This window comes from Dipodomys merriami, unplaced genomic scaffold (assembly GCF_024711535.1).
Source record: "Dipodomys merriami isolate MVZ:Mamm:240054 unplaced genomic scaffold, mDipMer1.0.p SCAF_89, whole genome shotgun sequence".
NCBI lineage: Eukaryota > Metazoa > Chordata > Mammalia > Rodentia > Heteromyidae > Dipodomys > Dipodomys merriami.
In genome coordinates, this window is record NW_027206501.1 from 5,172,804 (window position 1) to 5,186,220 (window position 13,417).

The window sequence follows — 13,417 nt, forward strand, 5'->3', positions numbered from 1 at the left end:
TTGGTTGGTGTGTAGGAAAGCATTCAGTACACTATTTGCCTCAGAAAACAAGTTCAGGAGGTCTGCTTTCCTCTCTTTTCCTTACTTTTCTATTAAAAAAAAAATCCTAGCAATTTGCTAATCAGGTCCCTCAACAGAGAACCTTTGGAAAGAAATCCATTCAGAGGTTCAACCAGAGCTGCCTGGTTCCATGACTGACTTCTATCCCTGCCAGAAGCCAGACAGAGGAGCACGAAGTAGGCAGGGAAAGATGTGTGCCAAGTCACTGCTATCATGTGGGTAAGGTCCTTTGACTCCCCCGGCCCCCCTGAGTCACAGTGCTACAGAACAAACATGTCCATACTTTGGAATCAGCATAAACTATCTGCACAGCATCCTAAGGGCACTTGGCTGGCTCTTATGGCTAGAGCACCAAGGGGGACACAGTTAAAGGAAAACAAAGAGAAAGAGAGAGAGAGAAAGGGAACGAGGGAGGGGAGGGAGGGAAGGAAGGAAGAAAGCAGGCAGGCCGGCCAGTCCTGTGTGGTCGCGGTGTCATGTAGAAAGGTCCCCTGTGAACATTACTGCTGTGTTTGGGGACATAGAGATTTCTACCCATTGCTGCCTGGCCTGTTGTTACTTTGGCTGGCCCAATATCTGGCTGTACCGTGTGGCCCGACTTTCCCTTGGTGCACTGGAAATCCTCCAACCTTGATACAACATGGTCGGCACCATCGCCACCACCAGCCCTTTTCTAATTGCTGCTTATGTGTAGGACTGAGAAAGAGTTTTTCCTTTTTCTTCATGTCGTTTACCTGTCCAACGCCTGGATGGACGTTCCAAAGATGTCCATTCTGGGGCTACAAACACGCGCCCTCAGGGTTTTGTTGCGCCCTCTGCCGGTCACCATGAGCATTTCGCATGGAAACATCTTTGGTTCCAACACATTGGGCATGGACACTAAGTGGGTCCCTCCTCCCCACTGGCATGTGTCCATCTGGAAGGGTCTGGAAGTCTTGCACTCCCCCTTGCTGTTGCACTGAGCAAAGTCCATGGACACTGGCCAGTGAAGCCCGTTTTTTCTCAATACCCAGGGAGAGAGGAGGTTTTAGATGATGGAGCATGTGGAGAATCATAGCAATGGGCAGCAGGGACGACTTTCCCTGCCCTCCTCCACCTCTTTCTTCAGGATCAGCTGCCCCAGGCCCGACTTAAGCTTCATCAACTGCTCTTCTTGAAGCTGCCGGCGCCTCTGAAGTTCCTCTTCATCTTCCTCTCTAGATCTGCGTCTCATGTCAGTTCCTGGGGGTGGGGGGCGGCGGTGGTTGGGGGCTGGCCTTGGGCTGCTGGGAACTGGGAAAACTTGATGTCTTCTGACGACTTGTTCTGGGCTGTCAAGGCAGCATGCTGTTCGTAGATAGGTGGTTTCTGGTAGATGTTGATCCCTTGGTCAGGTCTGTGGAAATGCCAGGGAGAGCGTGAGGTGGGAGTGTAGCTGTGTTGGCTGAACACAGAAGAGTTAATGGAGACTTGGCTGATGGACCGGGGCATCTCCCCATCGGTATGTCCCGATAGCCCTCTGCTGATGGAGTAGGAGACCAAGTCCTCCGAGACTCTCCAAGGCTCTGTCTTTCCTGCTTGTCATCATAGCCCGTGGTGTAGAAAGGCACATAGGTAAATAAGATCTAGACATTCAATATTGTAAATCACCTTGACCTGGGGAATGGCTACTAAATCCTTGTAATCCAGGATTTCATTGTCTACTTTTGCGTAGATAGTGTGCACCAGTGAGCCAGGTATGCTGGAACCTGCTCTAGAATAAAGACTCTCAGAGGAGGTCCTGGTTGGCTGCAGCTTTTCCTCTGTCTTGGTAGACTGTTTACAGTTGGGATGCCAAACAGTGGAACCTTGAAAATAGATTTCCTCTCCTTCTGTGAACATCTGGTTTACATCTGGTGTATCATGCACAGCTGGGATGATAATGCTTGTCACCTGCCTTACGCCAGGGCTCTTTGCTTCCAATTCTGTTCCTTAGCTATGCTGAGCAGAATTCTGGGCTTCAGATCTCAGCCAGGTAGACTGAGGCTCCTGCTTCGTCTAGATTACATACCAGACTTCTTTTCCTAGCCAGGCTGAGACAAACTACCTGGGAAATTCTCTTTATTTTTATTTTTTGGTTGGTCTGGGGCTTGAACTCTGGGCCTGGGTGCTGTCCCTCAGCTCTTCAGCTCAAGGCAAGTGCTCTACCACTTGAGCCACAATGCTACTTCCGGTTTTCTGGTGGTTTACTGGAGATAAGAGTTTCACAGACTTTTCTGCCTGGGCTGGCTTTGAACCATAATCCTCAGATCTCAGCCTCCTGAGTAGCTAGGATTACAGTCATGAGCCACAGGTGCCCGGCTCTTTATTGTTTTTGAATCATGCTTTGAAGAATACAATACAGGCCCAGAGCTAGGCACTTGTGATATTTATCTCTTCCACAGAGGGACGCTGTTGGGTAAGGGGGAACAGGCTGTTTTATTTCTTGAATTTTTTAATGATGCCATTATCCGCTATTGGACCTCTGTGACATCTTGGACTTAGCCAAACAGAATCTTTTGGACAATTGATATTTGTGTAATGTTCAGCTTGGAAACACGGATCTCAACAATCTTACAGTGTTTTCTAGTTGTCAGTGACTACTATCCCTCAGCATGTGTGTGTGTGTGTGTGTGTGTGTGTGTGTGTGTGCGTGTGTGTGCTGGTCCTCGGGCTTGAACTCAGGGCCTGGGTGCTGTCTCTTAGCTTTTTTTTTTTGTTCAGGGTAGAATGCCTGCTACTTGAGGCAAAGCTACTTCCATCCTTTGGTGGTTAGTTGGAGTTAAGAGTCTCCCGTAGATTTTTCTGCCAGGGCTGGCTTCAAATTGCAACCTTTAGATCTCAGCCTCCTAAGTAGCTAGGATTAAAGGTGTGAACTACCAGCTGCTAGCTAATAAAGGGCTGAGACACTTCAGTGTTTTCTTTTTCTTTGCCAGTCCTGGGACTTGAACTCAGGACTTGACATTCCTGTTGGCCATTTTTTGCTGGAGGCTGGTTCTCTACCACTTGAGCCATACTTCTATTTCCCTTTAGCCTTTGTCTTAATCTTCAGCCAATATGGAGGACAAGAAATAGTATCCTGAAAACTTACCAGGCTGAAATCATTTTCTGGGAGGACTCAGTATAATAAATTGTAGCTATCAGATTATTATGTGTCTCAGAAACAACAAGCATTCATTTGCTTAGAAGGCTAATGACCTCCTTTCTCTTGAAGGAGAGACTAGGGCACAGTTGTTTTCCATAGGTTTTGCAGATGCTGCTCTATCTTTCCCTGCCTGCCTGCCCAGCTGTTACTTCTTTCCTCAGCCTTTTTTGGAGGCCTTTCTTTGCAAATGAGCCCATTTTTGTTTGGACTGCCCTGGATGCTGCTGCACTCTACATGTAGCATCTGGCAGGATGACAACTTCACAGAAAGCGTAAAAAGCTGGGATAGGTCAGAAAAGAGTGCATCTCCTCTGGGATGTGGAATGACTTCCAAAATATGTTTGCAGCCTTCAGCCTCTAGGAAGCATAGTTTTCTGAGTGCTGGTGGCTCACACTTGTCTCCTAGCTACTGAAAAGCTGAGATCTGGAAGATCGTAGTTCAGAGCCAGCCTGGGCAAGCAAAGTCCATGAGACTCTCATCTCCAACTATCAAAAAGCCAGAAGTGGAGATATGGCGGAAGTGGTAGAGCACCAACCCTGAGGAAAAAAGCTAAGCAAGAGTGAGAGGTTCTGAGTTCAAGCCTCAGTACTGGCACACAAAAAATAAAAATAGAAAAAAGCATGTCTGCTTCACTTCTTAAACCAAGCTTTTTGAATACAGAAATTCTATTTTATTTGTTCAATGTGAGCTGGCCTGATTTAGGAAGTCATTTCTGATGAGAGAATAGATGAATGAACAATATCTCCAGACTCTGACTATTGATTGCTTCATTTGTGATCTTCTTGATCCTCATGCTGTATGATATTACAACATATACTGTCCTGCTTTTTTTTTTTTTTTTTTTTTTTTGGGTCCGGTCGTGGGGCCTGAACTCTGGGTCTGGGCGCTGTCCCTCAGCTCTTCAGCTCAAGGCTAGCACTCTACCACTTGAGCCACAGCGCCACTTCCGGCTTTTTTTCATTTTGCTTATGTGGTGCTGAGGAATCGAACCCAGGGCCTCATGCATGCAAGGCAAACGCTCTACCACTGAGCCACCTTCCCAGCCCCTGCTTTTTTTTTTTTTTAATCTTCTTGGGGGCTGAACTCAGGTCCTGGACTCTGTCTCTGAGCTTTTATTTTGTTATATTTTATTTATTTATTTTAGTCAGTCGTGGGGCCTGAACTCTGGGCCTGGGCACTGTCCCTCAGCTCTTCAGCTTAAGGCTAGCGCCCTAACACTTGAGCCACAATGCCACTTCTGGCTTTTTCTGCTTATGTGGTGCTGAGGAATTGAACCCAGGGCCTCATGCATGGAAGGCAAGCACTCTACCACTGAGCCACCTTCCCAGCCCTGTCACTGAGCTTTTTTTTTTTTCTCAAGGCTAATGCTCTACCATTTGAACTATAGCTCCATTTCTGGATTTTTTTTTGCCAGTCCTGGGGCTTGAACTCAGGGCCTGGGCACTGTCACTGAGCTGTTTTTTGCTCAAAGCTAGCACTCTACTAGTTAGCCACAGCACCACTTCTGGCTTTTTCTGTGTATGTGGTACTGAGGAATCAAACCCAGGACTTCATGCATACTAGGCAAGCATTCTGCCACTAAGCCACATTCCCAGCCCATTTCTGGATTTTTTTGTGTAGTTAATTGGAGTCTCATAGCCTTTCCTGACCAAGCTGGCTTTGTACCATGATCATCAGATTTCAGTCCTCCTGAGTAGTTAGGATTACAGAAATGAGTTACTGGTTCTTGACCTGTTTGTATATTTCTGTTTTGACACCTCTCTCTCTCTCTCTCTCTCTCTCTCTCTCTCTCTCTCTCTCTCTCTCTCATCTATCTATCTTGTGGACTTTTCTGCGTAGCCTGGCTTAGAACCACAATCCTCTGGAACTCAGCCTCTTGAATAAGTAAGATTATTGAGTAGCTGAGATTGAGTCTCTGGTACCCAGCTCTTCATTAAATTTAAAATGTAGGGGAGGATGGGGAAGGAGGGAAAGAGAGAGAAAAATGAGGAAGGGGGTAACAAGTTAGATAAGAAATGTACTCATGCCGGGCGTCAGTGGCTCATGCCTGTAATCCTAGCTATTCAGGAGACTGAAATATGAGGATCACAGTTCAAAGCCAGCCTGAGCAGAAAAGTAAGTGAGACTCTCATCTCCAATTAACCACTAAAAAACCGGAAGTGGCGCTGTGGCTCAAGCGGTAGAGTGCTCGCCTTGAGCTGAAGAGCTCAAGGACAGCACCCAAGCCCAGAGTTCAAGCCCCACAACTGACAAAAAAACAACAACCAAAAAACCAGAAATGTACTCACGACCTTATTTAACTGTAACTCCTCTGTAAACCACCTTGACAATAAAATTAAAATAAAAAAATAAATTTAAAGTGTACTCACAACTTGTGTCATCTTATTACTTCACAATTCCTAGTTCTCTGATAATATAATAATTCTGGAGTCTATGAAAAAACATATTATTTATTTATTTTTGAGATAGAATCTGTCTGGGTAATTCAGGCTCGTCTAGACTTTACCATGTAGCCTAGGTTGGTATGGAACTTGTGATGAATGTACAGATGTTTTAGATGAAAGGTGGCTTTTAAGAAAAAAATGTTTTGTTGTTGCATCCGTGTTTGATAAATTTAGAAGATCAGATGTAGAATACAAATTTCTCTGGTGAAATTATTTAGCTGTTTTGTGTGTGTTATGTATGATTTAGAATGGATGGTTAAGACAGGAGGATCCTGGTTTGACATCAACTTGAACAAAAATGTAACCAATAATCTAAGTATGATGGTATATGCTTGCTCTCCCAGCTATGTGGGAGGCTGTGGGTAGGAGGTCTGACCAGCCCTGGGTCAAAAAGATGAGACCCAATCTGGACAATAACTAAAGCCAAAAGGATGGGGAGTCTGGCTCAAGCGGTGGAGTTCCTCTTTAGTAAGATTGAGGCCCTGAGTTCATATCCAGTGTCACCAATCTCCTGCTGTGATTTATTTATTTATTTATTTATTTGTGGTGCTGGCACTGAGGCTTGAACTCTGTTTCATTTATATTCTTGCTCACTGCTGGCATTCTACCACTTGATCCATACCTCTACCTCTGGCTTTTTGCTGGTTAATTAGAGATAGGAGTCTCCAGGATTTGTCTGCTTGGGTTGATTTTGAACATTTATTCTAATTTTTGAAACCTTTTTATGCAGGCAAGAAGGCAAAATAACTAAATAAGAACTCATACATTTTCTTGTGCTTTGTTTTCTCCTTCTTCCCCACAGGACCAGACATATTATCAATCATTTCAGGTCTCAGAATATGGTAAGAGTTCTTCAATTCATTTTTTTAAAATTTATTAAGTGATTACATAAATTTCACAGTATTGTGGGATAGTAATACTTAGCTAAAGTCACAAGCACATTTTAACCTTCACAAGGCGAATTGTCATTATCATGATCTATAAAACTTATGAACTCTACAAACTTTGACACTACAACTATTTCTTCCAAATCAGATGATAGGTAGATTTCTTTCCTTTTGCTTAGTGTCAGCTGTAGAAAGAAATTAACTAGGATTACTCTCTACAGAGACAAGAGTTGTAACATTTAATGCAAGAATCTCTTGGACACTGGTGGTTCTTGTCTGTAATCTTAGCTACTCAAGAGGCTGAGACTTGAGGATCCTGGTTCAAAGCCACCTTGGCCAGGAAAATCTGGAGACAGCTCCAGTTAATCGCCAGAAAACTGAAGTGGTAGAGCATTAGCGTTGAGCTGAAGAACTCAGGGATAGCGTCCACAGTTTAAGCCCCATGACTATAACACACACACACACACACACACACACACACACACACACACACACACACACACACACACACACACACACACACACACACACACACACACACACACACACACACACACACACAAAATCTCAGAGATGAAATTCTGGTGTCACTGGTATCCTTAAACACATATTTTCTTTTGGAAAAGTTCTAAAATTTCATTATTAAGACAAAAATAGGAAAAATATTCCTTTTATTTTGTCTGAGACCAGGACTGGAATGGGTACCTGACACTTATGGTAATTGGGAGGCCCCCTACCACCTGTGCCACATCTCCAACCATTAGGAAAGTATTCCTTAAGTTCCATGATGCCAGGTATTTTCTTCTGCACAGTTTTTTTTCTTTGTTGTGATCATAAAATATTAAAAATATTTTAAAAATGGGACTGGGAAGGTGGCTCAGTGGTAGAGTGCTTGCCTTGCATGCATGAGGCCCTGGGTTCAATTCCTCAGCACCACATATGCAAGAAGAAAAAAGCCGGAAGTGGTGCTGTGGCTCAAGTGGTAGAGCACTAGCCTTGAGGTGAAGAGCTGAGGGACAGCACCCAGGCCCAGAGTACAGGCCCCACGACTGACAAAAAAAAAAAAAAAGACTTTTAAAATACATACCTTGGGGGGGGGCAGGGGATGAGGGGATGGGTGGAGGAGATGGGAAGGGATGGGAAGGGGAAACAAAGGAGGAGGCAACAATGCTTGATAAGAAATGTACTCATTACCTTGCCCATGTAATTGTAATCCTCTGTATGGTATTTTCACAATTAAAAAAATACATACCTTTAGGCCTGGAGATATGTGCAAAGCCTTGGGTTTTGATTCTAGCACTACACAAAAACAAAACAGCAAAAAAATAAGGTAATGTAGTTTTCCATGTGTTTATTTGGCTAACATGATAAAGACATTAAAGATGGTGTGCTTAACATGTTGCATTACAAACATGAAGATAAAACAGTAGCTCCAGGGCTGGATAGGATGCTCAAACCTATAACCCTAGCTGCTCAGGAGGCTGAGGTCAGGAGGATTGGAGTTGGAGGCCAGCCTGCACAAAAGTTCCCAAGAATCTACTTCAACCAATGAAAAACTAAGTGTGGTAGCTCGCCTGTCATCCCAGCTACATAGGAAGCATAAATAGGAGGATTGTGGTCCAGATGGCCTGGGCATAGATGGAGAACGTATTTAAAAAATAAGTAAAGCAAAAAAGGACTGGAGGGCATCATGCTAAGTGGTAGAATACAAGAGAAGAAGGGAAAGTAGCGCATTAACAATTTTTCATCTTGATTGCATGTTGAAGTGATAATATTTTTGATATACAGGGGAGAAGTTAAATAAAACATTGAAAAATATTAAAGCATTGAAAAATGTGATTCATATTTTATTTCTTTTGGTCAGTGCTGGTTTAGACAAATGGTAAAGGAACAACATTTTTTTTTCCCTGTTGGTCCTGGGGCTTGAACTCAGGGCCTAGGCACTGTTCCTGGGCTCTTTTGCTCAAGGCTAGCACTCTAACACTTTGAGTCACAGTTCTACTTCACTTTTCATGAGATTAATTGGAGATCAGAGTCTCATGGACTTTCCTGCCAGGGCTGGCTTTGAATTGCAATCCTCAGATCTCAACCTCCTGAGTAGCTAGGATTTCAGGCATGAGCCACTGGTGCCCAGCAAGAACAACATTTTGATAGGCAACTTCCATGTCATATTGTGGTGGTACTAGGTGGACGTGTACTGAGTGGGTACCATGTTAGGAAGAGATTGGCTGCTAACTTGTAATGTTTGGGGAGCAGATACTTGGATTTTCGTGTGTGTGTGTGTGTGTGTGTGTGTGTGTGTGTGTGTGTGTGTGTGTGTGTGTGTGTGTGTGCGTGTGTGTGTGTGTGTGTGTGTGTGTGTGTGTGTGTGCTGACACATGTGGCTTTTATTGCCATCCTGTTCTTGACTCATCAAGAGTCCGGAGTGTCTTGGCACATCAACTAGATCTTGATCCTTATTCAAAGCTGAATGCCTATCCTATATTATGTATCCTTGGGCTTCTTTTTCTTTTTTCTTTCTTTTTTTGGTGGTAATGGGAAATTTGAACTCAGGGCTTTCCACTTGCTGGGCTGGTGTGCTCTTGTAGAGCTGCGTCTGAAGTCCTGTTTTTCACTAGATACTTTTAGGACAGGGTCTCTCTTTTCCTTGGGTGCACGGCTGAGCGGGGATCTGCCTCTTATAGTCTTCCGAGGGATGGAATCGCAGGTGAGCCTTACTGAGTCCAGCTTCCATTCCATGGAGATCTTGTCTCAGGGACTTTTCTGCCCAGTCTGGCCTTGCTCAGTGATCCTCCCAAGCCAGCTGTCCACATAACTTTGGGTGACAGGTACACACCACTGCAGTCAGGTAAGGGTTGAGAAGAGGTCTCACTAATGTTTCTGTCTAGATTGGCCTCAAATCAGGAAACTCCCATTCTTAGCTTCTCAAGTAGCTGGGATTATAGGTGTCAGCCACTGGTACATGGAATCTGTGGGTCTTTTTGATATTTGTCTTAGGCTATTTGAATTTTGAGAGGTCCTATAATAAGACTTTGATCTATTTCCTTGGCCAGTCTATAGAAATGTTTTCTGTAACTTCACGGGCCAAAGAAATAGAATTGTTCTTCTAGAACAATTCAATTTTTTTTTTCTTGGTTGGTCATGGGGCTTGAACTCAGGGCCTGGGCGCTGTCCTTGAGTTTTTTTGCTCAAGCCTAGTACTCTATCACTTTGAGTCACAGCGCCACTCCAGGTTTTTGAGTGTTTAATTGGAAATAAGAGTCTCACAGGGACTTTTCTGCCCTGGCTGGCTTTGAACTGGGATCCTCAGATCTCAGCCTCCCGAGGAGCTAAGAGTACAGATGTGAGCCACCAGCACCTGGCTATAATACATTTTTTAAGAGGTTGTCTTTCTTTTCCAGTGTTACCAAAATTTGAAGTTACTCTGCAGACACCATTATATTGTTCTTTGAATTCTAAGAATTTAAGCGGCACTGTCACAGCAAAGTAAGTATTGTTTCTTTCTTTCTTTTTTTTTCTGCTATGACCTCAAAGCAGTATAAAATGGGACTATCAGGGCTGAGAAGGTGGCTCAGTGGTAGAATGCTTGCCTCATATAGATGAGGCCCTGGGTTCGATTCCTCAGCACCACATAAGCAGAAAAAACCAGAAGTGGCGCTGTGGCTCAGGTGGTAGAGCACTGGCCTAGAGCTGAAGAGCTCAGAGGGAAAGTGCCCAGATCTGGGACTATCAAAGTCTTCTTGTATGGAGCAGGTACAGGCTCCCAGGAGCTGTGGCGGAATGTGGTATTTCCTCTCTAGGCCCCTGCAGATCTTTCCTGTGTCTTCAGAAGCGTGAACACCAGTATGGCCCAGAAATCTGTGAATGAACCACAGGCCTCTCTCCACCCAGCTCTTGTGCCTTTTGGAAGTGTCTGCTTTTGTTTTTAGGGTAGAGAAAGAGTGAGGATATATCTTACAGCATTTCAGTAGCCTAGGGAGATTTTCTTTTTAAACAGGTTATAAAGATTGGCATAAGGTGGGTACTGGTGGCTCATGCCTGAAATGCTGAGATCTGAGGATTGTGGTTCCAAGCTAGCCTGGGCAGGAAAGGTCTTAAAATTCCAATAAATTATGAAAAAAGCCATAAGTAGAACTGTGATTCAAGTGATAGAGTGCTAGCCTTGAGCAAAATAGCTCAGAGAGCGTGCTCAGATCCTGAGTTTAAGCCTTAGGACTGGCTGACACAAATACACAAAAAGTCGGTATAGACTTACTCTATAAATACTATGTCTCAGCACAGGTAGAAGTGGTGCTAATGGCCATTGTCCCCTCTTCCCTCCCCTTTCTCTTCCTCTTCCCCATCACCCTAGCTATAGCTGTCAGCTGTGTTTCCCCTCCCATCCAAGGCTGATCCCCTCTTAATCTCCACACACTAGAGTCCTACAAGAGGTCTTCTGTCATCAGTCTGACTGGAGTTTTCCATTTGGTATCTTTAACCCTTTGCTCTCCAGTGACATCTCCACTGCTTTTCATTCTCTGGTTTAAAAAAGCCCCTTCCCTGGGTCTGGGAAGGTGGCTCAGTGGTAGAGCGCTTGCCTTGCATGCATGAGGCCCTGGGTTCGATTCCTCAGCAAAAAGAAAAAAGCCGGAAGTGGCACTGTGGCTCAAGTGGTAGAGCGCTAGCCTTGAGCTGAAGAGCTGAGGGACAGCGCTCAGGCCCAGAGTTCAGGCCCCATGACTAGACTCAATAAAAATAAATAAAAATAAAAAATCCCCTTCCTTAATTCAAGCTGTTCTCTGATGACTTTGTCATACCCAGAGTTACAGCTGCATCTTCTCACGTTTGGTCTCTTCTACACCTTCTCACGTTTGGTTTCTTCTTCAGCCACCTGCAGTTTGTCTGTCCCTCTCATCATGATGGAAATGCTTTGACCAAAGTTGCAGAGACCACCTTACTGTTCAATTTTTATTTTTTTTTTGTTGGTCGTGGGGCTTGAACTCGGGGCCTGGGCACTGTCCCTCAGCTCTTCAGCTTAAGGCTAGTGCTCTACCACTTGAGCCACAGCACCACTTCTGGCCTTTTCTGCTTATGTAGTGCTGAGGAATCGAACCCAGGGCCTCATGCATGGAAGGCAAGCACTCTACCACTGAGCCACCTTCCCAGGCCCTCAATTTATTTTGGTACTAGTATTTGGGCTTGAACTCAAGGCCCAGGAGGCTGTCCCTTAGCTTTTTCAGCCGGAGCTTTACTACTTGAACCACAGATCTACCACTGACTTTTGCTGGTTAATTGGAGATAAGAGTCTTATGGTCTTTCCTGCCTAAGCTAGCTTTGAACCTGATCCTCAGATCTCAGCCTCCTGGGAAGCTTGGATTATGGATGTGAGCTACCTATCAGGCATTTTCTGGACTTGTATCTCTGGTGTGCAATGTGTTTGCTCACTTGCTTGACTTCTTCTGTGTTCTGGGCAACAGGGAAGCGGTTATAAAGCTGAAGAAACACACAGAAAAATTTCTGAAAAGTCCATGAGACTATCTCCAGTTAACCACCAAAAAGCTGGAAGTGGAGATGTGGCTCAGGTATAGAATGCCAATGTCGAGGAAAAAAGCCAAGCAAGAGCACCAGGCCCTGAGTTCAAACCTTAGTACCTGTACAAAAAACCCCCAGCAGGGCTGGGAAGGTGGCTCAGTGGTAGAGCGCTTGCCTTGCATGCCTGAGGCCCTGGGTTTGATTCCTCAGCACCACATAAGCAAAAAGAAAAAAGCCAGAAGTGACGCTGTGGCTCAAGTGGTAGAGCGCTATCCTTGAGCTGAAGAGCTGAGGGACAGCGCCCAGGCCCAGAGTTCAGGCCCCATGACCGGACTCCCCCAAAAAAAACCCCAGCAGACAAACATGCAGTAACAATAACAAATAGAACAATTTCTGGAAATTGTATTGGAAAATCAGCAGAGTTTTGTGTGCTAAAGGTATGGATAACTGGCCCTATGAAACATGGTTCTCAATAAGTCGGTAATTCTCATGAGGTTAATCACAACATCCTAACATTCTAAATAACAAAGCTAGAAAAAGCATGCTTTTATGATATTAGTGTACATGATGATTATTATATTGATGTATTTTATGAAATTTATGTGTGATCACATTAGTATATTGTCATATTAACACCTTATGACATTAATGTATTATATAATATATCAATGCATTATATAATATAATATTCACAATATACAATGTATAATATATAATATATTATTAAATTATTCTAATATATGACACAATTCTTATTAATTTAACATATTATTTTTTGTGTTGTATACTATGAATGTCATTTTTTTCTTTGTATTTCTCTAACATAAATATGTGTATAGATTTCTATCCTATCCTATCTATCTATCTATCTATCTACCTTCCTTTAACCAATTCTGTTAATTGTTTTTTAGGTATACATATGGGAAGCCAGTGAAAGGAGAAGTATTGCTTACATTTTTACCTTTGTCCTTTTGGGGAGAGAAGAAAAATATTACAAAACAATTTAAGGTAACTTGCAGGGGTGTGTGTGTGTGTGTGTGTGTGTGTGTGTGTGTGTGTGTGTGTGTGTGTGTGTGTGTGTGTGTGTGTGTGTGTGTGTGTGCACATCAGTATTGGGGCTTGAACTCAGGGCCTGGGTGCTATCCCTTATCTGTTTTGCCCAAGACTGGCTGGCATTCTACCAATAGAGCTACAGTTCAACTTCCTGTCTCCCAGACTTTTTGGCCTGAGCTGGCTTTGAAATGTGATCCTCAGATCTCAGTCTCCTGAGTAGCTAGGGTTACAGGAGTGAGCCATTGGTACATGACACCACTGGTACGTGACAACTTTTGAAGGTATTTTATAACTGATCATGGGGAAAATGTAAACATAGT

At 43.9% G+C, this 13,417-nt stretch overlaps 1 protein-coding gene and 1 pseudogene across 1 annotated transcript in view; one reads left to right on the top strand and one right to left on the bottom strand.

The window, feature by feature from the left end:
* Cd109 (CD109 molecule) overlaps nucleotides 1-13,417 on the top strand; it is a 114,486-nt gene that overhangs the window by 34,852 nt on the left and 66,217 nt on the right. Inside the window, exons 7-9 of the mRNA XM_070012171.1 lie at nucleotides 6,449-6,488; nucleotides 9,935-10,019; nucleotides 12,956-13,052. Of these exons, the coding sequence (XP_069868272.1) occupies nucleotides 6,449-6,488; nucleotides 9,935-10,019; nucleotides 12,956-13,052 (222 nt within the window). The remainder of the gene's footprint in view (nucleotides 1-6,448; nucleotides 6,489-9,934; nucleotides 10,020-12,955; nucleotides 13,053-13,417) is intronic.
* Nucleotides 791-1,920, bottom strand: LOC138820480 (actin-binding LIM protein 1-like; annotated as a pseudogene).